The 26,025-nt window shown below is 53.7% G+C and overlaps 3 protein-coding genes across 3 annotated transcripts; 1 reads left to right on the forward strand and 2 right to left on the reverse strand.

The window, feature by feature from the left end:
• Positions 1 to 2,466: 2,466 nt before the first annotated feature.
• On the forward strand, positions 2,467 to 13,496 carry EMWEY_00002920 (hypothetical protein, conserved; the record flags this gene model as incomplete). Its single annotated transcript, XM_013479963.1, has 10 exons — positions 2,467 to 5,381; positions 5,534 to 5,708; positions 5,982 to 6,152; positions 6,309 to 7,001; positions 7,152 to 8,443; positions 8,545 to 10,175; positions 10,307 to 11,184; positions 11,343 to 11,391; positions 11,711 to 11,994; positions 12,126 to 13,496. The coding sequence occupies 10 exons, from the start codon at positions 2,467 to 2,469 to the stop codon at positions 13,494 to 13,496; spliced, it is 9,459 nt and encodes a 3,152-aa protein (XP_013335417.1).
• A 1,126-nt stretch (positions 13,497 to 14,622) lies between these two features.
• On the reverse strand, positions 14,623 to 17,439 carry EMWEY_00002930 (hypothetical protein, conserved; the record flags this gene model as incomplete). Its single annotated transcript, XM_013479964.1, has 3 exons — positions 14,623 to 14,728; positions 14,948 to 14,997; positions 15,100 to 17,439. 3 exons carry the CDS (start codon positions 17,437 to 17,439, stop codon positions 14,623 to 14,625), a joined length of 2,496 nt encoding a protein of 831 aa, XP_013335418.1.
• A 2,682-nt stretch (positions 17,440 to 20,121) lies between these two features.
• EMWEY_00002940 (hypothetical protein) lies at positions 20,122 to 22,759 on the reverse strand (the record flags this gene model as incomplete). Its single annotated transcript, XM_013479965.1, has 4 exons — positions 20,122 to 20,744; positions 20,954 to 21,038; positions 21,349 to 21,447; positions 21,683 to 22,759. The coding sequence occupies 4 exons, from the start codon at positions 22,757 to 22,759 to the stop codon at positions 20,122 to 20,124; spliced, it is 1,884 nt and encodes a 627-aa protein (XP_013335419.1).
• Between the last annotated feature and the right edge of the window lie 3,266 nt (positions 22,760 to 26,025).

Consider the following 26,025-nt stretch of genomic DNA (forward strand, 5'->3'; position numbering starts at 1 on the left):
TGCCGTTGTGTTGCTCTTTATACATTTCTCTACTGGCTGGCATCCAAACGCGATCGCAGAATTCGAAGCTGCAGAGGCACCAAGGGAGCATGAGATCTGGCCAATCAAAACCATAAGCAGCTCTCCCCAGGGTAGCAGCAACAGGATTCTTGGTCGTCCATGCAGAGCGCGGGAGAGTTGTGGGACCAAAGAGGTTCTACCAGCACCTGTAGATCCGCCTCGAGCCAAATCTGTGCGAATGCAGATATCCGACCTTATCCAAGGGATGTCGAGAACTACGGGAGTTCTGTTAAAGCTGCGTTCCTTTCTGCTCAACGCATGTAAAGTACGTCTGATAACTGGACCTACATGGAAAAAAGTCAGCTGATTTGCCTGTTCGTTGCTCCTAGACACCGTGCCTCCAATAGAGATAACCGACAATAGTAGGACAGCCATCAGGAGGGTCGGAACACGTCTAACTACCATAGTATGCAGTTCTACAGTGCGCCGTTCTTCACAACCTAGTAGTAGGCTTGCGTAGATGACTCAATAGAGGGTGCATATGTTTTGTGGTTACCCAAACATTGATATTCATGTGTAGACATGCACTGAGAAAGTGCAGCTCGCTGCTTTCCCAACAGCAGTTTCATCATCTGAAGTAAGGAGAAACGAATAATTATCGTATCAGAAATGGAAAGAAGAGGCTGCAAGGCATTGCAGAAGCGCATTCGGAAACGACGGAAAAATGAATGCAAGCCGCCCCAACGGCTTTACGAATACCACACTTTCGAGACAATAAACCTATTTAGCACCGGAAGAACAGCCCAAATGGGAGCAACTTGGGCGAGAGTTCTTGGAGTCTCCTTTCCGAGTGGAGTGGAATTTGTAGGGAGCACTACATACACTAAACTCACGTCCATCGCACTACCAAGTTGTAGAAGATCCCATAATCTGGAATATGGAAACCACCGGAGCACATACACCCAAACCTGCTCATTCACGCACCGAACAGTAAGTCAACATCTTTCTTTTATCGGCGACTCTGGCAGTGAAGCCGTGAGGAATAGCTAGTATTTATCTTTGTGCTTTGAGGAACTGCAGTCTTTCTCGGATAGGCAAAGTATAGCAAGCCTTCGATGCAATCCAAAAAGTGTCAAGAATTGCCGGGGTTCGGCTAAAGCTGCTGGGTTCTCTCGACACTACCCCGGCGTCCCTGGCACAGCGAGGTAAACGGCTGCGGCACAGGAAGTGTCCTGCTTTGGGCTGCGAACAGCCTTGTTCCAGCTCATGTTGCAAAACAGCTCCTATGCAAACAGAAGTACACCTTCTGTGAGGGTTGCACAAGCACTTTATACTGCTACTAGAAATGTGTGCTTCCTTGTCGATTTTGTACTAAAGCCAAGTAGGGGTGCCTTAGCTTCGGGCACACTTTCTTGCATGTGGGCGCATGAACCCTTACCGGGCCCTAGAGGAGAGGTAATACGCAAGCGAAGATTCTCAACATGTGGCCGATATCCTTGTGTATACAGCGAAAAAAGGTTGATTGTGTTTCTATGTGGGGCTTCCGTTTACCTTGAGTTCCATGAAGTAGCTTCGCAATTCACGCTATTCTCCCCTTCTCTTGGGGTTCCTTGCGTTTGGGCAGTTAAGCTAAGGACACCTGGAGACTGTATTTGCAATCATCTTCGGTACTTTGACTCCATTTTAGCTCTCAAAAACTTTCGGATAAGAACCTGGACCGTGTAACCATCATCGGATAGACTGCTACACGCACTGGCAGCTGCCAGGCAAGCTATCTAGACGAAATAGCACCACACGGTCCAGAGGTTTCAAGATTGGCCACTGATCCTATGGCTCTGTGTGTGTGAGTGAGGCAATGCAGGCCTAACGCATTCATAATGTGTATAAATATCATATTGCCAGCAGGCTTGTGAGCGCAGAGGAGGCCAAAGTTTTGCGGGAACGCAAATTCTGCAACTGTCACCTAATAAAATGGACTTATGTGAGCGTGTTGCATGAAATTACTTTATTTCTTACTCTAGAAAGAGAACAGACCATCCCTCATGTGGAGCAGGTGGTGGTTCTAGGGGCTGTGGGGTCGGTGGTCTCGGGCGAGAGGGAGAGGGATTGTCGGCAGTCCGTTGCTGCCGAATATCACCTTATCAAAGTACGTGCTTGATCGTAATCAATAGTCGTCTTCTTTTTGTCTTTTTTGTATGGTGTTTCATTGCTCCCATTTGGCTTCTTGAGGATTGGACTCTTCCGCCCAGTGACCTTCACTTGGTGTACAGGCAGCACCCCGTGGCCCATTCCGGCTGCCCGCTGTCTTTTCGTCGTTTTTCTCGCTTTGAAATAAGGGTTTTCTTCTCTGTTTTCAGCCGTCGTGACAGTGGAGGCCCTTGGTCCCCGTGCCAACCCGAGGGGGCCCCAACCCGTGCCCACACTCTCTTGGGGGTACCGTGGTCCTCACTCGCTTGTTCGGATGTCATGCACCAACGTCGGGGGAAGCAGCCCCAGTTGCAGCAGTTGCAGGAGCATGTACTTCTGCTTCAGCAGTTACACCGCCGCTTCGTGCTGCAGCAGGCGAGTGTCCAACGGCTTCGAAATGTGTGCAATCAGCAGCAACAGCAACCGTACAAACATCTCTCTATACACACCCACAATGGGGAGCTGGCACGGCCCGCACTTCGACAGCTCCAGAAGCTACAGCAACAAGGCCAGCCACACCAGCAGGCCCAGCCAATGGCGCAGCAACAACAAAAGTTGCAGCTTCCATCGTCGTCTGCTCCCTCGCAGGTGGCGAGTAATTTCTGCGGGGCGAAAGTACAAGAGAAGGCTAGCGAGCTACAGCATGTAGCAAAAGAACAACAGCAAGCGAAGCAACAGCGACAGGAGCAATCGCTGCTAACGCAGCAGCAATGCCTCTTGCAACAGCAGCAGCTACTGCTGCAGCTAGGTGGAATACGGTCGCCTGAACAGTTAGATCTCGCAGTTCATTTGGTACATCGACAGCTGCTGATGCAGCGGTCAGCTCCTTATGCAGCAGCACCAACAACACCGGCAATAACAGGAAACGGTGCCGCAGGAGTGCCAGTGAACAACACCGAGGGGTGTTCTGCTGCCGAAGCAGATGATACTTTAGGTGCAGATGCGACCATGCGCATTGCGAGGCAGCATGCTGCTTATCTAGCTGCAGCAGATGCTACAGGGGATAAACCCGCCTACGCCGACTCATGGGAGTCAGAGCCTGCTGCAGGTGCTGCGGTGGTGTCTCAGTTAATAGGGGGACAGAAGCTGGAAGCAGCAGTGCAGCAACTCAACGCACCTGCAATTCGCTGCTGGGGGATGCGGCAGCTACAGGAGCAGCAACAGCTGTTGCTGCAGGTACAGCAACTCGAACAGCTACTGCAGCAACAGCCTGAGCTCCGGTGGCTTCTCATGCAGGACCCGCAGCTGCTGGGGTTGCTCGACAAGCAACCCGGTTTACTGCTTCTATTGCTGCGGAATCAGAAGCAGCAGTGTTACATGTCGCTACGCCGCCAGCTGTTTAGGGTCGATCGTGAACCTGAGCAGCAGCAGCAGCAGCTACTGCAGACACCCTTGGGCATGTACTCAAAGCTACTCTCGGGTGCTAGCCAACAAGAGCAGCAGCAACAGCAAAAAGTGCAGCAGGAGGTAAAGAGGCTTCAGCATGAGAGGCAGCGGCTAACTTCGCTTGTTAAGCACCAGATGAGGCTGCAGAAGCAACAATGCCTCCAGAAGCAGCCGTTGCAGCTGTTACAGCTCCCTGGAGAGCCGCAAGTATTGCTTCCGCCTCAAACCGAGCAGCAGCAGTCGTTTCCTCAGGAGCGGCAGCATCCATCGCCTCAACATCAGCAGGGGTTATTACACCGCCAAAAGCAGATGCAACAGCAGCCAATGCTGCACTCGCAGATGCAGCAGCAGCTACCCCAACGGCCAAAGCAAAAGGAGCTGGTTCATCAGCAGCAGCAAGATGAGTCAACCCGGTTGCCTAGGGGTTGGCTTTCTCAGCAACAAGAAGTAGTGCACGCTGGAGCAGACACAGAGGAGGAAGAGCAGCCGACGCAGCAAATGACGGGCTGTGCAGCAGATAGTGTGGATATGTCGCATGAGCAACGCCTGTTGATTCCAGCACAGACACACACTACAGTGCGGCCTTCCCCTGGGCCTGCCTCCTTGCCTGTCCAGTCGCCGCAGCAGTCGCAACAAGAGCAACAGCTACACCCAATGACGCCTCAATCCCAGGCTGTCAGCAGCAACGCAAGCGAGGACCAAGGGGTGCAGCTGCAGGAGCAGGGCCAAAAGACGCATCAAGAGAACCTCCATCAGCACATGCAGCAACGGCCAAAGCACCAGCATTGCAACAAGCCGCTGAAGAAAAACATGCACTTGTACAGCTATAGAAGCGTGCCCGACACGGAGACAGAAACGGACACGGTAAAAGCACCAGCCGCAACAGCGCCTTCAACCGCAACAGCAATGGACGCAACAGCGAAATGTCGCCGGCGCTGCAGCAGGCTCAGGGGGGAACCCCCTGGACCTGACCTTCTTTGCAGTAGGCAAGCACAAACCGGTGAAATCAATTGCGAAAACAGTAGCAGTATCAGCAGCAGCTGCTGCAGCAGCGGAGATGAGAACCTCCCTCCACTGCAGCAGCTGAGGCAGCGCAAGGTTCATCGAGACCCTCAAAGAGACCAGCCTAAGGGGCAACACGCAAAACAACGTACAACACGGAAGGTTATATCGGCAACCCTTGCCGCAGGTAAGCCTGCTGCAACAGTCTTAGCAATGCCTGCGGAAGAGGCAGCCAATCCATCTGCTGACTCTCACCATCCCGTCTGCCTCTCCCATGGGTCTCGAGGGGCCGCGGCGGCAAGCCGTGCAACCATAGCAGCATCTGCAGCATTGCAGTGCAACGGCATGCCAAAGGCAAGGGGCAGAACCGCCTCAATAGCAGGCGCAGCGGACGGAGAACAGTTCGATCAACAGCAATTGCAGCTACTGCTGGCGCTACTGCAGGAATGGTGCAGCAGTGCCTCCAATTCCTCCCATCCTCCTCCTGCTGATGCCTCCGCTTCTCTTGTTGCGCAACTTACAGCAGCGCATCCGCTGCTGCAGAGGCTGAAGCAAGAGCAGGAGCAGCAGAGTGCCCTGCTGCAAACGGCCGTTGGCCACAATGAGGCAGTCAGCGGCCTCTGCAGCGTTCTGGCTGTTGGCATGGCTTGTGCGCAGCACCTGCTGTCCTGGAACCACGAGAAGCAGCAGCAAAAGCAGCAGCACCAGCAGCGGCAGTTCCCGCAGCGGGTGCTGATGTCCGCCATGAAAACTCCGGAACTCAACGACAACCGCGGCCGACGCCCTGTGGTGATGAAGCGCATGAGGTGAGTTCTTTCTGGAGCAGCCCCATCAGCTGTCATGCGAGCTGCTGCAGGAAGATTAGCTGACAAAAACGGCGCGGCATGAGGGAAGATGGCACCTGCCATGTGCAGGTGGTAAGCATTGAAACGGGTGCAGTTCCTGTGTGTCCTTGCAGTAGCACAAGCAACAGCAGCAACAGCACATTTTCATCCTTGTGCGGCTGCGTTGCCGTTGCACTCCATGCGGAAGCTGCTCTGCTATCATTAGGAGTTGACCCATCAGAAGAGGTGGACATGAAACTGAAAGACCACCAACAGCAGCTGCAGCACCACGAAGAAGACGTCTCGTTGGTCTCCAGAGCGGCTGCTTGCTTCAAGATGCACTGCAGGGACACCCTAATACCACTCTTTTCGCGACAGAATAGTCCGCTAGTCGCTGATGCTGCTGCTGGTGGCTGCGTGCCTGCTGCTGTAGATGGGGGCTAGTTGTGCTCGACGTAGCCGTTACCTCTGTGCAGCGGCGGGGGCTGCTGCAGAAGCACCATCAGCTTAGTAGCTGCTGGATGCCGTTCGGGTTGCTGTTTGTGTAAGGCTCCTGCGCTGCTATGTATGTGCTTGCTGTAGACGGCAATGCTGACGAGTGTTGCAACTTCGGCGGACAAGGAACCTCAGTTGCTGATGTTGTTGCTGGGTTACAACGCCTGCTGGAGGGGATTCGCTATCTTTGGAGCGTCGCCGTGTCCCTGCAGCATCCCAAGACCTTCAGTTTGGAAAGTTTCCATCTTCTTGCTGCCGGTTTGTGCTGCATTTGGGGTGTCCGCGCATTTCCCGCCTTTTCTGTTGCTGCCGCGTCTCTGCTGCGCTCAGCAGAGGGCCTACTACTGCTGGTAAGGAGCTGTCGAAGGTATATATACTACAGCTCCCCACGCCGCGCCATCGCGCTGTCCGTAGATAAGCGATGCGCTGCTTCCCGATGCTTCGCTAGTATTAAAGTATAGTAGTAGTATTGAGGAGCTCACACCCATGCGTCTCATTGTTTCCAAGTCCATCGATTGCTGCATGAGTTCCTGTGTTGCTTTTGCGCTTCCAATTTGTCCGCTCGTACAGCTGTTCCAGTTCGTCCCGCAGCTGCGCGAGCCAGTAATTGATGGGCTGCTGCAGCAATTCGCCGCTTCTGCAGACGAGACTTGCAACCAGAAAGGAGGCGGGAAGCATGCAGCTGCGGCTGCTGCGGCAGCAGCTGCTGCAATGGAGGAGGAAGGCGAAGACGTCGTTGGACCACAACAGGTGCCACACGACGCTGCAGTAACAGTAGCTCATCCCGTGACGCTGATGCTGCTGCGTCTACTGCAGGCAGTGTGCCTGCACAGTGAAGTGTACAGACACCTCCAAGAGTCCTCGTTGGGAGAGGCACCCTGTGCGTGGCTCGAGAAGCAGAAAAAGCATGTTTCGAACCGAGTGGAGGGAGCAGCAGGGGCAGCAGAGGCCACAGCAAAGTACATCGCTCGTCGTTTAATCACCTTGGCAATCAGTGAGGAGCTGTCAGGAAAGCAGCATCCGCAACAGCAGTTTTTGCTGCCCTCATTGCGATCCTCTCCCGGCTGTCTCCGAGCCGTGCGGCGTCTCATTGCCGATCTCTCCTTGGTAGGTGTTGCTGGGTGTGTGTCGAGCTGCAACTGCTGCTGCTGCTCCACAGTTTAGCCCACAACATGCTTCCAGCAGGAGAGAAGCCTTCTATTTATCTACAGCGGTGTTTGTGTGTTGCGCCCCCGTTTCTCCCGTCGTCTGCTGCAGCTAACTCGATCTCCCTCTCACCCAGCCTCTCTGCTGTTGCTCCGCACGGTGGGTTTCACCATCTTAGCGCGCCTTCTGCGTCCGGAAGCTGCAGCTGACCACGCGCAGCAACAGCAACAGCAAACAGCATTGCTGTCCCTTCTCTCGGCTCTAGCACCTGCTGTCTTTGCCGAGAAGCTGCCAGTTCCCGCCATTCCTGTTCTACAGGAGGAGCAGCAGCAGCGCCAACAGCTATCAGAAGATGAGCAGGTGGATACAACAGCTGGAGCAACTGCGAGCGGCCCCGGAAGCGTCTCGAGAGGCCCTACGCAGACGGTGCGACAGCAGCCGGAGCAGCAACAGCTGCATTCGCGGCGTGCGCCGTTTGCTCACAGCAGCACAGCGTCATCACCTGCAAAGCACGTCAAGCAGCAAAGAAATGCTTGCTGCGATTGTGCTTCTGTTAAGGGGTACGAAGGAGCGGCAGGCAACTCCGCCGAGCCTTGGGTCTGTGCCGGCTGCGAGCTGCGTCGATCTGTCGCGGTGTCTTTACACGAGGCAATAAGTAGACTTCGCCCCTCCGCATGGCCGTTAGTTGCTGCTGCAGGCCCCGCCAGAAGCGCAGGAAAAGCAGCAGCAGCAGCAGCTGCTGCTGCAGAAGGCGTAGCAGACAGCTCGCTGCTCCTCAGCGTGCTTGATGAACCCCTCACCCTCCGGTGCATCCTCCTCATTCAAGCAAACTCCAATTGTAGCAGCAGAACACCAGCTGTGTCAGCAGCACATTCTGCAGAGGACGAAACATGCCGAGTGCAGAACCCGGCTGCGGCAGCTGCTGCCGCAAACGCCTCAGCAGCAAGCTCTGCGGCAAGCGCCATGCGAATATCTCACAGACGTCTGCTTCAGCAGCACTCCAGGGCAGCTATGGCCTGCCTCCTGCTGCTGCTTGGCGGCAGCAGCAACAAAACCAGCACAAACAAAAAGTGTATTACAGGAGACGGAAAAACAGGTGACCTCAAGGAGAACAGGAACAAATCCAGAAGGGCTGACACAAGCAGAAGCCTCATGTTGCAGCTCGTAGTAGATATTGAGTGGGAGGCGGCGGCGGCGGGAGATGTAGGGCTGCTGCCCCTGAGCTCTACCGCTGCTTCTCCTGCAGCAGGCCCTGACATCAATAGCCCTTGGCAGCACCAGCAACAACAGCAGTTGGTCGCCTCTATCTGGAGGTCGCTCGCTCTGTCGGCGCTGCAGCATATTGGGGATTTGCTGCTGCATGCAGTTAGGGTTTCTGCAATGGATGCCCGCTTATCAGTAAGGTAGGGAGTGTGCATTTGTTGCTTCTCGAAGCCTACTCTCCTCTTCGCCTCCGCTGCTATTAATTATATATTTGCCTCTACTTTTCCTGTGCATTCTTCAGGAGAGCGGCTCTTTCTGTGTTGCACGCGTCCGCGACGTGGCGGCCATCTTTGTTGCAAGCCAGCAGCAGCGACAACAGCGGCATCGCCATCCTCTTGCCTCAGGCACTTGCAGACCCGTCCCCTGGTGTACGCGAGCGCGCCTTGGCCCTGCTCGACACTGCACTGAAGCAGCAGCAGCGGGACGCTGTAGCACCACCCTTGCAACACAACAGCCACCAACAGCTGGGTGGCGCGCACCCAAATAAGCAAGTCGAAGTTGCTGTCTCCCCTTGGCTCGAGGAAATCGGAGGATTGTTGCGGTTCCTCCGCTACGTAGTGTTGCAGGAGACAGCCCCCTCTGTTAGGCAGCAGGCCTTGCGCGTGGCGCGAGGTTGTGCTGCTGCTGCCCCACTGGGAGAGACAGCGCGCTGCTGCCGCTCTCTGCTGCTGGAGGCCCTTGCAGCTGCTCCTGATCACCCCCCAACCAAGGCATTTGTTACGGCAGCACTTGCAGCTGAAGTTGTTCGATTCCTTGCTCCGAAATCCTCCGAGAAAGGTGATGCGGCGGGTAGTTCAGAAGTGCGCGATGTAGCTGCTTCTACTACAGCAACGCATACACCCCAAAAACGGAGGACCTCGGGCTTTCATAGCTACGGCGGGTCGCCTCTAGCGGCACCAGCGCCACAGGGGTCGGTAAACGCATGCAGTTCCCTGGATCTGCCAAAGGCAGTCAGGCTTCTGGCTAGCTTAGTTGCTGCGGCACGGGAACACCTGGAGGATACCTCTTTGGTGCTCCTTCTGCTGCCTCGGATGCAGCAGCAACTTCACCAACAGGTGCAGCAGCCGCAATCACTGGAGGAGCTTGCCGCAACGCTTCTGGATGCTTGCCTGAGTGAGTATCTGAACTGTTGCTGTGGTGTACCCGCACAGCAGCAGCAGCAGCACAATGACCACTCTGAGCAAGACCAAGAGCAGCATCAGCAGCTGGCGCAGCAAGACTCCCTCCTGGACCCTACTGCTGCAGGGGCATCTCTCCTGCATCTGGCCCAGGAGCTTGGGCTATTCTGTCCTCGTGGACTGCTCCAGTTTGTTCCCCACGTCGCTGTTTTGCTGAGGGATAACGCGACGCTGCTTCAGCAAGGCATGAGTAGCAGCCGGTCTTGGTTAGGGGAGATCGAGCTTCTCGCAGCTGCAGCAAATCATATTCGGGGAGCTTCCTACCACGTGCAGCAAGAAATGCTGCTCTGTGTGCCGGCTGTGCTGCTGCTTCTAGAAACAGACCCGCTCGTGCTGCAGGCAGGGACGACGATGTTGTGCCGGGTGTCGTTGCAACTACAGCAGGACGGGGTGCGTGATAGCCTCCTCGACCTTCTTGCTGTCAGTCTGGCGCTCATTTACTCCATAAAAGATCGCATTCACCCACATCGAGAGCCGCACCAGCAAGAGGAGCCTCAGCAGGACCAGAAGCTACAACAGAGAGACGGCGTCGTGCCGATGCTTCAGGCACTGCAGTTCGCATCGTGGGCAGTGGCGTGTTTGGCTGCCGGCTTGGGAATTGGAGTACCCATCAAACGCTGTGCCACAGGTGCAAACACTTTTGGTGCTGCTACTGTGTCAGCAGATCCGCAGTGGGTCTCAGCTTCCTTACCAGGTGAGAAGTCGTCAGGGAGGTGATTCGGTGGCTGGCTTGCGTTTTTTCGTGCAGTTGGTCCCTGCAAGCGAAACCCTTTGTTCATCACTGCTGCATGTTGGAATGAAGGTCTCTTCTGCTGCTCCTTTCAGGTGCTGCTTCGTTGCTATCGGATGTTCCCATGGCATTGCTAATGCGGCGGGTAGCTGCGCACGCAACGGACAGCAAGTCTGCAGCAGCGGCTGCAGCGGCTGCAGGAGATGGCGCCTTTGATTTGCAGCAGTGTATATTTCATCTGCTGTGCGACGCACTTCTTCTGCTGCAACAGCACGGAGGCATGACGGCTGTCGCTTGGCGTTCCGTTTGCTGTTTCGTGCGAGCGTCTCCTTCCTTCCTAAAGAGCCCGCGACTGGGTGCACGTCTTCATGCAGCCATAAAAGCAGCAGAAGCTGAGACGGAGAAATTGTGTGGGATCCAGCAGCACAAGCAAGAAGAGTGGACGGCCAACGCATCTGCGCTCGATTTGCCTGCCGCTCTTCAGGCGTTGTATGGGCTCATCAAAGGCCTGCAGCGAGATAGCACGCCTCCAGGAGCACCTGCAACAGCAACGGCAGCAAAGGCAGCAGCAGGAGCAGCGAGCGGAGGGGGTAGGGGTCTTCAGAGCACCAGTGTTCCGTCGCGCCGATCAGACACGCGCATCAAGCTTCACCGGCAACAACAACAACAGCAACAGCAGAGCCAGCGTACTCCTCCCTCGAATACTCGCACAGCCTCTCTGATGGCATCTTCCACAGCAACAGCAGCAGCGGCAGCAGCCGCAGCAATAACAGCAAATCTGCGTCAGGGGCTGGGGGCTGGCACGGAACGCTCTTCAGATACCCACGGCTCCACAGTTCCAGCAGCAATTTCACAGCCAAGTGTATGCGACTACTTGCACTCTATAGCGCTGTACGTCAGGCCTATGATGGACTTGCTTCTTCCTAGGCAGCAGCAGCTGCAGTTACTACAGAAGCAGCAACCGTGGGCGCGAGTAAGCTGCGGCACCGCCACACTCATCATCCTCCTCGCCAGGACCTTGCAACAGTGAGTCACTGGCACCTGCCCAAAGCCACTGCATTTGCAGCTTCTGTACGTCTCTTGATCACGCTCATCATTCTCATGCGTCTCCAAATCGTTTTGCGCTAGCAGCGCCAACAACCATTGCTTTGCCCATACGCACTGATGGGCATGCTCGTTTGTAAGCGTGTGCGTGCATGAACATGTGTGGGCGTGCTTGGCTGAGCTTCTATGGCTGCTTGCCTGTTCATGTGTCTTTGTGCTCGTTTGTGTGCATTGCTTGTCTGTGGTTGTGTGCGTACCTTCGCCCATGTGCTTTTCTGTCGGTCGGTTTGTTCGCCCGTCTATATACATACACAAAACCAAGCGACTACTTGTACATGTTGTGGTTATCAGGCTCGGGCTAATCTATCCCAGCGAGATGGTACCTCAAGCAGCTGCGCTCCTGTTTTGCAGCAGCAGGACTGTGGCTCGTGCTGCTTCTCTGTTGCTTCAAGAAGCACTAGGCGGCGCTGGTGCGGCCTCTGCTGCAGGCCGGATGCAGGAGTGTCTGGACAACTCGCTGATGTTGTGCATACATCGCCCAGCACCAGACACAACAGCAGCAGAACGGCTATCCAAGGCTTCTGGCAGCGGCACCAGCTGCTCGAAGTTCCTGCAGCTGCAAGAGGAGGGAGCAGCGCCTTTTACTGCGCTAATGCTTTCTCCATTTGACCCAGTGGACACAGCCGCTGTATCTGCATTTGTTGCATTTTTCACTAAGGGAGCAAGGGGAAGCACCAGAGTATGCCGCGTCTGCTGCTACTGCTGCTGGTGCCGTCCTCGGCTGTCACGTTTATGGTTTCTTTCGCCTCTCGCCACTGTAGACGCGTTTGACAGTTTTCGCCGATCACTGTGTTTGCTGCTGCTATGCAGGGTTCACCTTCGGACGTTCAGTTAGGACTTGTCGCTCAACTGAGGCGATTCAGCAGTGTTGAGTCACTTGCGGGTCTTGCCGCCCGTCTCCCGCCTGCAGCAGCAACTGCCGGCGCAGCAGTAGCAGCTGAAAAGGGAACCAACGAACGCCTCGCTGCATGGATAGGCAGCTTGCCAACTTCTCTAGCTGCTGTTGCGGCAGATGCAGCCATTGCCCCGTGGCTGCAGCAAACCCCCATAGGTTTGCTGCCGCTGCTTCCTGCTGTGTTTGCTGCTCTGCTACACTTAAGGCTTGTTTCCGATGTGCTGCTGTCGATAATTCACAAGCCCTCTGAGGCGGCAGATGTAGTAGCAGCTCTCCGAGGGGTAATTGTTGACTGTGGCGCCTCTGTTGACACCATGCTGCATGCAATCCACCAACAGCAGCAGCAACTGCAACAGAAGCAGCAGCACCACCAAGTGGCTGCTCTAAACGCTGCTTTCTGTGGGTGCTTTGCTTCACATCTAAGGGCTGCTATTCTGGAGGGTTTCCACTTGCAGGATGCAGATGAAGGCGAAAGCGACACAGCATCGCCAGCTTGTGGTGCTGCTGTGCCAGAGGACTTAGAAAGCCACGGATGCGGCGACGGTTGTCCCGGTGCCAAACAGCAGCAGCAACAACAGCAACAGAAGAGAGGTCGGCCGCTTGTTCGGCAGCGTAGCCGTCGGAGCAGCAGCAGCAGCAGGAGCAGCAGCAGCAGCAACATTCCGTTGCCGCGTAGAGGTGGTGTGCCGGACTGTGAATCTTTGGCTGCGGCTGCAACTACCGCTGGATCGTCTGCAACTGCAGCAGCAACAGCATCGAAAAAGAGCCCTGTGTCAATTCGCCGCAAGTGCGGCAACGCGCCGTTGCCTCCCACAATTCCAGAGGAAAAAGCTGCGTGGCGGTTGTTTGCTGCAGCCGCTCGCTCGCAGCGACATGCTGTGGCAAAACTGGGGAGGCTGTGGGTAAGCATCGTCTCCAAAGGGGATTCAACAGAAACAGGAGCATCGGCTACAGAATCAGTAGCGGCAAAGACCGCAGAGGGGAACGGAGACACCAGGGCGAGCCTTATAAAGGAGATGGTGAATGCAGCAGTTTGCTGTGTCAGTGAATTGACATGGGCTGAGGCCTTTGCACCTGCGCACGTGGATCGTAGAAATCGGAGACGCAAACACCTCCTGCAGCAGCAACAACAACAACAAAACAGTTCTCCGCCCACGTGGCGCCGAAGGAAGCGCAGACGGTTTGGGGTGCGCAAGGGAGAGGATCCCCGAGACTCTGACTGGGCGAGAGATGAGGAGACATCAGAGCCGACGGCCGAGTCCGATGAGGACTTCACGGACCACTGAAACTCTATGCCTGCCTGCCTATTGCAGCCCACCAATCTGCCCTTTACTTTCCCTTGGTTGCCGTTTGGCTTTCGTTACCTGTCGCCGGTGGCCTGAATGATCACTAGGTTTTCGGCATTGTTCGCATCTGCTCTGTGCAGATTGTCTGCTTGCTAGCGAGGTGCCTTTCCTTGCCTCCTGTCATCTCATCCATCCTCCTTCACCTCTACTTCGTTCTCTGCTGAGACTGCACTGCCCCTCCGCAATTGCGGCCGAGGCATCGTACAGCAATGCCTCCTTGCCGCCCGTCTGTGGCGCCATTTTTTCGTTTTCCGCTCTCTCAATTGTACCGAGCTTGGTCTCAAGCATTCAAACTGCTGCAAGCCCCACTAGCGTTTGCTCTCTCCGACTGCAGTTTAAAGGTACATCTGCTCACCCTGCCGTCGATGCCACACAGGCGGAAAACAGCTGCACTGAAGCACGAGAAAAAGTATCGTGTGTTGAACAGCGAACATCTGCGCAGCCGTGCTCCTGGCATGGCAACGTCAGCGGTAAAGCAGTAGGACCAGCTGCAGCAGAAGCGCTGCAAGGCCACTGAAACAGCGGCTGCAGCTGAGCGCTTTGCTGTAGCTATCTGCAAGTTTTACTGCATCCTCCTTCTTCCCGACAGAGACTGTGAATACCCACCAGCCGCTACTGATACAGTGACACCTAACAGCGATGTACTTATATTAATAATTCCACGATGTGCTTTGGTGGAACAGCAAATGTTTACAGCAGGTGCAGCTGGCTTTGGATGCTGCAGCAGTTGCTGCGCCTCTCCGGTTAAGGAGTGAAGTAGGCGAGTTTGCTCGCTATCTAATCAACCACCAGGCGTGCAGTGCTGAAACGCTAGCTGACTAGGTGCAGCCAAAGCAGCAACGCATCTGAGAGACGGCAAGCAAAACTCAATCCTTAAAAAAAGAGACTCGAGGTGAACCCAGCACCTAAAGCAACAGCGTTCGCAGCTGCTCCTTCTAACAGGGTAGCCTGGCGGGTGGAGGTGAGCTCTGCCCCAGCTAGGTAAGTAAAGAGCTACGGACTTCGTTCACCTAGGTCGTCGTTGCGTGTTCAAAACGAGGGGGAAAGGCAAGGTTATGAACACCCCTTAAGGCACGTCCTCTTGCTGCTCCTCCTGCGTGTTACGGTCCGCGTGAAACAACAAGCGAACATTTCCGTCTTCTGCAGAGGCGGCCAGGAGCCCTCGGTTGTACCTGCGTTGCAACGAAATAGGAGAACAACAAAACCTGGAGCACCTTACAGGGCACATATAATACGAAGAAAGGTGAAGCATCAACTTGTCTAAGTATATGTGCAACGCGAGCAGCGGCCGCGACAGCGCCACCGATAGCTGTAACACTATAAAGGGCAGCGCCAGCAACCAAGAATGCATCTCGTGGCAGCAGCGGCAGCACCAGAATCCACCATCCTACCAAAGACGCTGCAGAATGGGCTTCCGAAGAGACCCTCCAGTCGAAGCAACCTGAGCAGAACATTGCAATCAGAACTCGTCTGCTGCGCCAGGGGCAAGTGAAATAGCGGCGGCTGCAGCAAGGGATACCGCAGAAGCAGCAATGTGGATCACCTGCACCCAGCGAAGTGGCAGCAGCTCCAAGCCACCCTCCCCAATGCGCCACGACAACAAGCAACAGCTGATGCTGCGACTGGGTAGCAGCGCAATTAGTCGAGATCCCCAGTCAAGCTGTGCGTCGGCTAACGAGCTCTCTTCCTGCTGCTGTTGCTGTGACAAAATAAGGGGCAAAGAGAAGCTGGCAAGAAGGGACCACCAGACACCGCCAACGCAGCCACCTTCCCCTGTTCCTGCCCCTGCTACAACTGCTGCAGCGGCGGGGGAGCCTACATCTGCAACCGTTTGAGGTTTTGCCGCTGCTGTCTGTTTTGCTGCTTGGGCAGTTACTGCTGCAGTTGCAGCGGCGAGCTGGCAGTCCGACGCCCGGCACCCGCACAGGAAAGAAGGGCAGACGGTGGCGTCCCCCTGCCGTTTTTCGTGGAGTAGCTGCTGCTGCTCGAGATGCGCTGCAGTACCGGAGGCTGCTGCTTTCGCTGTTGCCGAACCTGCTGCTGTTGCGTCTGTTAGATGGCCTGCATCATCCACCAAACAGGCAGGAGATGTAGCGCCGTTGACTTCTTGCTGCTGCTGTCTACAAGAGCGCTGCGTGCTGCGGTTTTGGGGTAGGCGTCGCCTGCTGCATGGAGCACCTTGCTGCTGCCAGAAGTGGACGTGTGTGGTGGTTACCGCCATGCAGCACAGTTGTTGCTGCGGTTGGTGCTGCTGATGCTGCTCCCTCCCGTGCAGCTTTATAGGGAGCCTTCCTAGGCCTACCGCAAGTGTGCGGGAGGTACTTCCCCATAGCGTCCCTAGGCAGGCACCGGTGTGTTGATGGAAAACCAGCTGCGGCCACGAGGCAACGGAAGCTGAAGACTCGGACTCTGCTGCTATTTCTGCTGTATGTGCTGCTGTTGCATCTGTTGCAGTTTCCGTTGCTGCACGCGGCTGGTGAGAATTCGCTGCATTCGAGTTGCTGCTGAAGCACCCGCCCCATGGCTTTGCACCAGCAGTAATTGTTGAAGCAGCAACTGGAGGAGGAACTCTGTAGTATGCAGCATGTATCGAGCTTCGACACCACCGCTGCATTGTGCAACTGCTTTTGTTGCTGCTGGTGCCGTTTTTACTACACAAAGGCGGTATGTCTCTCCAGCCTTCTGGATGCACGGCCATCACCACAAAGCGTTCTGCTTCTGCAGCGAACAGGCAGCAAACAGGCAGCTGAGCCTCTAATGCCAGCTGCATTTCCCGAACGCTGTCACTGCCGTCTCCGCTTGCGTGAGGATGCTGCAGCTTGGCAAGCACCCCCTGCCACTTCTTCGCGGCCTGTTCACGACAGTGCTGCAGCTGCACCTGCTGCAGTGTCTCTGCGCTCGCTGGAGACGTGTGTCGTTGCTTTTGCTGTTGCAGTCGCAGTTGCTGCTGCTGCAGGAAGTAGCGAACAGACGGGGGCAGCCGGTATATTGCAGCAAGGCGGCAGTTCTCTAGAAAAAATGCCGCAGCGACGCCACCCCCGAGTCCGGCCAGCAGGGCGTTATTCCCGACGAGCAACAAGCATATAGGTGTTCGCTGCAAACTGCGTTCAGCAGTGGCAGCAGAACAATACGAAGATGAAACAGCAGTCCCAGAGACTGTTGAATCACACGGTGACCTGATTGTACGCATTTGTCTCGTTCCGCTCTCCTGTGCAGGTGCCGCCGTGGATAAACCGCAATAAGGGGGATTAAGCTGCTTTACAGCAGAAGCGCTCGAGAGCCCGTAAGGCACACAAAGAGCAGTTTCTGCAGCTGCAGCAACAGCCGTTGTCTCCAGAGTTTTGACGAGTCGTAGGGTTCTTCCCTCGAAGACCCGAAGGCACCCGTCCAAGCTGCCAACCACCAACAGCGGCCCCTTGGGTGTCTGCGAGGCAAAGCAGCAGCAGGTAGCTGCAGCAGGCAAGTGTTTGGTGCTGCTGCACACTCCAGTCAGCGTGCTGCAGCGCAGTAATAACTTGTTGCTGCAGACCACAATGCCTCCAGCCCCAGGCAGCAGGAGCTGACGCCTGGCCCTAGGATCTGTCCATGCTCGAGGCCCCCACTGCTGCAGCAGTTTTCCCGCTGCAACTCTTGCGAGCTCTGCAGCAGCTGCTGCTGCTGCCGATACAGGAGAAGCGGCAGTTGCCGCTGCCGCTGCTGCTTCCTCCTCATCCACATAAACCCCAAGAACTGGGGGCCTCGACGCCGCTGGATAATCCGTAAAAGGACAAAAGCAGCGGACGCAGTCAATGCCCCTAAATAAAGACCTCTCTAGGCCTCCTCCTCTCAGATGGCCTCCTGCTGAGAGGCCCCTAAATGGGGGATCACCACATGGGTCCCTCATTTGCCACACAGCTGTAATAGCCGAGGCAACAATATCGGCGTACGCTGCTGCATCGTCAGCGGACCCTCCAATGTGTAGGTGTTGTCTCCGTAGCAATGCTGCTCCTGCTCCCGACGCTGCAACTGCGTCAGGCGAAATGCATTTAAGGAGAGGTCCCTGGCAAGGGTCTTACAGCGGGTCTTAAAGCTTTGTTGCTGCCATTGGTATTCCTTTTTTTTGCAGTAGTTCTTGCACAGCTAACGCTGCTGTCCTAGTGGTTGCTGTTGTCGCTGTCCTAGCCTCTGGCACTGTTGCAGCTGCGCCATCCGCACGGATCCCCACTGTTGACTATCTCTACAGAGGCATCATCATCATTTTTGTTGTACAGAGGAAAATATCAAGCCCCACTTGACAGAAGCCAGTGTGCTGGTTGCTGCGAGATAACCTCCTCTACCAGGGACGGCAACAGTAGCAACTACTGCAGGGAGTACGCTCCTGCTGATACTACAAAACTTCCTCCTCATACACACAATATTCTTGTTTGGCTGTAGACGAAACTATGTTTTAGCCAAACAATTCCTTGCGGATGATGGCCATTGCCTCACATTCAAGCCAAGGTGTCCCAAGGGCCCCGAAATTGACCCTGGGGCCCCCTAAGGTCAGGTGCTGCAGAAACAAGTTTACTGAGGAGAGGGAGCGGAGGTGTTTCAAGACCTATTCAGTGAGTGTCTTTTCTATATTGAAACAGGCGTTCTTGCGTCGCGTCTGTGGACTGGCCGTGTTTCGGCAGTCAAGTGGGTGCTCCTCTCCTGTGAGCCAGAGGGCAACGACTGCGCGGGTCACAGCAGGCGCTTATCTAGCGAGAACTTAATAAAAGCGAGAAGTGAAGAGCATTCAAAAATGTCTTCTACGCGGGCGGCTGCATAGGGTAATTCTAGAGCAGGTGAGCGTCACAGCAGCAACGCCTGCCAAAGTGAAACCTCGGTCTTAAGCGGTGACGTGGCGAGCTACAGTAAGTTTAAAATTCTTAGAATTATTGTTCTCCAGTAGGCTTCTGGATCCCCCTACAGTCATTTTGCGCCCTAGACACCCCACAGAAGTGCAACGGCGTGAGACTGGTGCGAAGAGAAGACATCTTCTCCACAGTTGCAGCAGACCTTGCTACTGCACCCCCGCATGCAAACATAAGAAATCGGCTTTCCATGCATGCATCTATGCTGTAGAGAACTACTAAAGACTTGCTTCGCCTTCAGTAGATGTGACGACAGTTATCGACTTCGGCCCCAAACAAACTTCAACACGAACAAAATAAAAATACTTTAGAAAAGGTTTCCAAAAAGGCAACTTCCCTCCCTTCCCTTCAGCAGGCGTCACATGTCAAAAGGGCTGGAGAGCGAAAGTGGCCCTCATCAAGTTGCAGCATTTTGTTCATGCTGCAGATACTTGGACACAGGAATGCCACACACGCACTTCTGGCGTTTTTGGCAGCCAGATAAAATCCATGCTTCCTCCTCTAAGTCTATATGCATCTTATTTCATGTGCCACGGACAATGTGCCAGCATTAAGAAGCAGCTTGCACACTTAGCAGCGCGCGAGAGGCGCGGTCGGCGTCTCCACAAACTGCAGTGCCCACGAAGACTTGTTTGCCTTTCGTCATGCAGCTTCGGGAAGGAAGCAAATATGCAATAGAGTGTTGCCCGTCAAGAAGTTCGCACTCGCGATCAACATCGACGGCAAACCTTTCATGAAGTCTCAGGGAAAAGCCAATCGTTCTTTGCAAAATGTAGCTCTGGGGGTTTACTGCATGCAGGTCCTATCATCCGCAGCTTATATACGAAATATCAGCACTTTCGAAGGAGAGGATGAGGCACCTCACGGCTATGTCGTGCTGTGGAATATGTACATTCCACCCTCAAAAATACGAAAAAATATATTGGTAGCGCGGCATGGGCACAGCTGACATTGGCGCCGACACTCAGCATCATGGTTTTCCACCTTCTAGCGACAGTTTACGCCGTGGTGGGCTGCCAACAGTCTAGACGGCTCTATCTGACGGGTTTTCGATCCCTCCGATGACCCTACTCACTATAATTTCAGCCATGCATCCCCTACATGCAAATTCATTTATTGTTCTGCTACCCGTGTATCCATATTGCATTGATACTAATGGAGCAACAACATTTCCCGCTGCATTGATGCATTTCCTGGCTAGTTTGACATCAGACGAAATGCCAAACGGGGCCAAGCCTAAACCCCGAACACTAAACGGAACTGCGGCAAATAACCTGAACACCGCACGGAAATCCCGCAAAACCCTGGATCAATGCAGTGCTCCAGAAAGCAGAGACAAGAAGGCAACGCACTCGCGCACTACATTTGCTTTAACGAGCGCAAAAGCAGCATTTGCACAAGCTGAAACACTTAGCACGGCGACGTATCCCTGAAAGTCCCATAATCAATGTGCTTCAGCTCGTCGCATTCTTTGGGACGCCCTCCAGGCAGGCAGTGATTGTTCCTTGGAGAAAAGTAATCCACTGTATATGTGCCATGCACACCTTGCTTCGCCGGCACCCTAAATTGAGAAATAATAACTCCTATTCGGCTGATGCCATAGCAGAAAAACCAGTGATTTCCACGGAGGCGATCATTGATAATCAGCGCACCTGCAACTACACGCGTTTCGACGTGCAGTCGACAGGAAATCAGCAACCGCCGTCGTTTCTCCATTCGTCATATGTACTGTTGCGGAATGTAAGTGGGCATCTTTTACTGCAGAATATCTCTTGTTTCAACTCAATGACCAATTTGGCAGGAGGCCGCACCCCAGATGCGTACACTTCTAGAGCCAAATATAACCGACTAGCGAGGTGTTGGCGTCTCAAATCCGCTTCATCACCTACTGCGGAGTTGTCGAGCATCCGAAGCATAAATTGATGCCACCAGCTCTCCTTCATCATTCGAGGACCAACCACTTCACAAATGCACCACAGGGTATCCACCAAGATAAAATTACGCGCGAGTGGATCGAGTAATTGATACGGCAAATATGCTTTCCTTCGATTGTTCGTGGAGAATGCAATTCTAACAAGTGACTCGGCCAGCTCCATCAAGGTCTGGAGTTCACTGTGGTGGAGTTCCGGCATGACCAGCAAACCTCGGATCGGATTCAGTATCTCGGAAAGAGGTTTCAGACGGGGGAAGTACTGCGCCCTCTGAAAATTAAACGGGGCCAGGTAATGCGAATGAACAGCCCTTGGAATGCGATAGAAAGGGTGCTCTGGTGACGCCTTGTAGCTGCCAATATCCTTAACAAACACACCCACAGCTACGTACAACGCAAAAACATGATGGTACGCATTACAGAATGTACATCAAGCATAGTGCTCGGGAAACCGTATATGCAGAATGGAGGTGTCTGAAGACCAACAAGGAGAGCAGTGAAGAGTATGCGAGACGCAAAACAGCCTCTTGAAAATACGCATGCTGCACGTGTGGCCACTCAGCGACGGGAAGGCAGCATCTCCTGCAGTCTACCCACTCTGGGTGATGTTGTGTCTGTGGAAGGCTGAGAACTTCCAGGAGCACGGAAGTGTTCTGCACTGGTGGTAGAGCGACGTTCCTGACACAATTGAAATAGCAACAACAATTTTAGAGGGAACGGCTGCACTCGAGTCTTGACAAGGCATAAGGGTACCCTTAAAAGCAATAAGAGCAACTTGGGGACGGGCGGAGCAGTCAATACACAAAACGGTTAAGCAAAACCCATAAACGCCCAGCTGAAATTTAAATGCAGCAATGCTAAAACTAATGCTATTAGCAACGCCGAAGGAAGGTATTGGTGACTTGAGGGAATATATGGGGAATAATGCAACTGTGGCCAAGTGGTGCTCATGTTTGGTGCATGTGGTGCAAGTGGGCAAGCGGCTTACGAGACCATCCGAGACTTGATGTTCGCCCGGTCCTAATAGTAATTCATCAATGGAAGGCACGGGCTCAGAAGGGACTTCCTCAGACGTCGAGGGATGTACCTGAAAGCAATCAAGATATAAGACCGGTATTTGGTGGTGTTTTACTTCAGGAACTCCACGCTAATTATTTCACCGGTGGCAGCCAACCGAAGAGACCGTCCTAGGCAAGAAGGGTGATGGGGTTGCAACTCCAATAGCTCCCATAAACGTAGGCTGAGTTTTCTGTACAAATCATAAAAAGGCCTTCTGTAAAGCCTGCGTGGAAGGGAAAGTTCCCGAGGGTTGGAACACGTACAGGAGAATTGGCATTGGGCTCCAGCTGCGCGCTAGTCTCACGTTCAACGGATCCTGAAGCCTCTTCTCCCAACTCATTGTTCCGACCCGTCACTTGTGATTCCTGTATAATACTTCCTTCTGAAAGGCCATCCACAAGAAGTCTAGCAGACTTGTATACTGTGTCACAGCTCAGCGGGCAGCAGACTATTTTCTCTTGCTCTCTGACGTATGTCATGGACTGACCTTTTCCCATGCTTTCATCTGTCATCAAATAAGCCAGCTTGCCGCCTTCCAAGTTATCATGCTGTATGACATCGTCAGGCTGATCCTCTTCGAAGCCTGACGGTGATGGCGGCGACGAATCGAGAACATACTCTAAGAACCACTCTTCAAGGTTTTCTGGTTCTCCCACAAAGTCCTCTAGCCAGTCAGATTCGCCATATCCAGCATCACCTGAGGTGAGTGTGGAGATTTCAGCCCCTTCTGCTTTTTCATCTTCTGCAGATATTTGTGGCACAAGGAGCGATTCGCCAAGCATGTCGTGCCCATTGCTGGAGGAAGAGGGCGTCGAAACCGGGGATGATAATGTCGTGTAACTGCTCTGAGGGCTACTTGCAGTCTGCTGTCTATCTTCCCTGAGAAGCTTTCTCGCTTGTTCGACTTCATCATCCGCTTCGTTAAAGCGATACGGCCGTTTTCTTGAAACGGCGATATTGTGCGAGCCCGATCCCTCCGAGCTTCCGCTGGAGTAAGAAGATCCCACAGATCTTTCCTTTCTAGCTGAGTTCGCTGAGTCAAGTAAATCTTGGCACTCATCCTCATCGCCGCTGGAAGAAAGCCGACGGATGATTGGAACCCTCGATTTCCGCATTCCCCTTGGGAGGAGACAAACGTAAACCACCACAAGGGCCGACAGAACTGCTATCATGGCAGTACTGACAACAATTGGAAAACGGTGTCTACTGCCGAAAACATGGGTAACAGAGAAGTTCCCCACCTGACTGGGATTCTCCGGAGGCCAAGCGGTGTGATGGGCTGGATCATCACTCTGGTCCCCGAGAAGCTGAGGCTCCCAAAACCATGAGTCTAGTTTCATTTCACAGCCAACAAGATTTCGTTGCAAATTCTAGGATAGGAAAATTCGTAGAAGGGCGCTTGACTGCATCGCTGGTGGAGATGTCCCATTTACGGCACTAGAGCAAGTGACAAGCGTCCACCATGGCCAATGATGTTCGCTCGACTTAGTGAGAACACCAGAAAGCGAGTCAACATTTAACAACTTCTTCAGTTATTTGGGTGAATTAAACAACTGTTCCCATGATGAAAAACCGTGTTGCTGGTGGGAAACGCAACTACCTTGGTTTTCCATGGGCACAGACCGGGCGTGGGACCGGCGACCGGCGTGAGACCTCGGGTAGCCCCTCACGGGTACAGGTAACGCCCACCTGCTGACTGTCTTACCTTCATTAATGAGCACACTTGGGCTTTATCTTTTCTTCTACACTATTCAGAATCCAACAATTCCTGTTGAAACTGCTCTTACTGAGCTTGGCGCGAGTGGACTAGAAGGATCCAGGGCCCCCGCCGCCTTGTGTCTGGTACCACTGCAGTATTGCGGAGATATAACCATTCGAGGCGAGAAAATTCAGAATGGGAGCGATTGTTGCCGAATTACAAATAAATCAAATAAGGAAGGTTAGATGGGGGACAGATCTCGCCTAAGATTGTTGCCTCTGGGCCTAAAGATAAGGTGCAACGAGCAGCCGTAATGAGCGCGCACCGGGGAGCCAGATGTCCCCTTCGATACAAAGTTATTTCCGTTTAGGAGTCCATACCTGAAACATTGTTGTTTCAAGCTGCTCAGCGTGTTTTTCGGCGCCTTACTGATTAGTGAATGCACTGGTACTGCGTCATGCCCGGGAACAGACAGGCATTGCAATAGACAAGTGCATCAATCTTATCCGAGGATTATTGTGAGCTGCAATGGAGCCAAAATATTGGAGAGAATATTTCCTTAAGAGCATGGTACATCCCTTTGCAGTTTCCAGGCGCCATGAGCTCAGTGGCTCAAGCGCCTGGTACTGCAGGAGAGGAAGCGGCTTGCTACGAACTGCAACGCATCTTGGTGCACATCAGGCTGCAAGACAGCTATACATACATGTACAAACGACCCATTTTGTCGTATTCACAAACACCTTAGAGGACTATTGACAACGTTCTGCCTGCGTATCGCTTGCGTAATGGGACGAAATAGAGGTTCATGTGCCCACTTGCGACGCATTGTCAACGTTGCAGACTATGCTACATGTGGAGTCGCAAATACTGAACTAGCGTGCGGCAGATGCGCTCTGTTTGACAGTCTGCCTCCGGATTATTGTTTGCGGTGGTCATGTTATTGCCGATTTCAGTCCCCTTCATACAATCGCCCCGGCTGGCACGAAGGGACCCCGGATCCCCGTCAGCGATTATCCTTCCCGTAAAATGATGAAGTTCAATTTCCCTATCCTATGGAACTGAAGATGTTTCTTCATCAATCACTGTTCATTAGGAATATGTCCGCCTCTGCCGCTCTAGGTCTGCCGCGGTGGTGCGCGGCGAGTGAACCATCGCGGCGAGTGTCAGGAGAGGTTCCTTGTCTCTGTTTCCACCTCTAGCAAACACCCGAATAACTACAGTTGCTATTGCCATCTTCTCCACTGGAGGGGGAAGCACGACAAAGGTGGCTGTATCTGAACCAGGTTACTACTTTTTCCCGCCCACACTCCAACTATAGAAGGTTTCCGGCACGCACTGCATCGTAGATTTAATCCTACCTCTGCGGAGGAACAGGTTATGACAGATTTGAGGGATCTAAGAAAGCAAAGCTATAGATAGAGCATTATATCAACCAAATTTGTGGGCGGAAGTCTAAAGTTTCAATCGGTACATTTACACCACTGCTTCGTTGAGCGGCTGTCTCCCAGAAAGGGGAAGTCGTCAAAAAATGGGCACAGGAGAGGAAACAAAGAGGTGAAATGGCTGCTCTTGCGGAGATAATGGGATGATTACCCAGCAAAGAGAGGAAAAGCACGACATCTACTGCCACAACAGGGAAGGCAGGCGGCACGCTTGGGGACGCTACGCATATGTACCTGTGAATGTTGGGACCTACACTGCGAGATAGGAAAAGTGGAAACCGACAGAAGCAGGGAGAAGCGACACTCAAAAGGCCGGGGAGGTATTGCAAGGCTCACCTGCTTCTTTTGCAACAGAGATGGTCACACAATTCGAGACTGGAACGTAATACTTGAGACGTAAGGAAAAAGCACGGATCATGGAGAAGCAACAGTTTAAGCAGCTACACCCGGTGAACAAACAAAGCAGTCGGAAGAACACCGGATACTTCACGAAACGTAGAGAAAGTAATGTAGCCAAAAACAAGGGGACAGCCGCACCCTCAGATCTCATGCGAACACTGTGCCGGTACAAGTTCGCATTTACAGGCACGAGTTGAGAGGTCAACTCTACACAGTGGGTCTGATGTCTGGACCTCCGGAGAAATGCATCCTTCTAGTCCATTCAGTGGCGCATTCTCTGAGGTTCAGCTCTGTGGATGATCTGCATGACACACGAATCATCAGGGTTCCGGGGTGAAAAGTGCAAGGCCAGGTGGTGCTGTACAGACACGAAGTGAACGGAGGAGCAGAAGCACCCAAGACTCGCCGCGCATGGGATGCAACAGGAGTGAATCCATATCAATACATCCATCTTCATTGCCGAGCAGTTCCCTTAAGGGCGCATGTTGCTCGTGCGGGGAGAGCCAGGTGTAACGTAATCCGCCCACAATTGGCACTTCTGTCTAAACTTGGCCATTGTGCCCTTACCCGGGCTTAGTGTCCAAAATGTACGCACACAAAAACCCCCAATGGTGTAGAGCTCTCATATGGGAGTGATGTAAGTAATTCGGCTACCATGCAGCTCACAATAGTCCTCCGCTACGATCTAGGACCCGTGTTACATCCCTCAGCTGACGACCCTTGGGCCTCTCTATTCCATGGCACGCGGAGATTGGGGATGGGCGCTAACTGCTTTAGATGGCACTTGTCGAAAGTTATTGGGTTTTCACTAGAGGTCGCAGGAATCCTGCGACAACCTTATGTACGATGCTACACATGCCTTCTGATATATTCAACAACCCTGCAGGCAATTTTGAAACCCATACTTGGCCATCATTCGGTAGACTGCACGACAAAACTACTAAACTAAAAGTAAGCGCACATGTCGGGCAGAGCATGGCCAACCACTCACGACAGGGAACGGCGTGGGGCCATGCTGGACAATGGTGTCCGCCTAGCCCTGTGCGTGTAGGTCGCGGAGACAAAA

The sequence above is a fragment of the Eimeria maxima genome, genomic scaffold, assembly GCF_000499605.1.
Source record: "Eimeria maxima Weybridge genomic scaffold, Emw_scaff15, whole genome shotgun sequence".
In the NCBI taxonomy this organism is placed as follows: Eukaryota; Apicomplexa; class Conoidasida; order Eucoccidiorida; family Eimeriidae; genus Eimeria; species Eimeria maxima.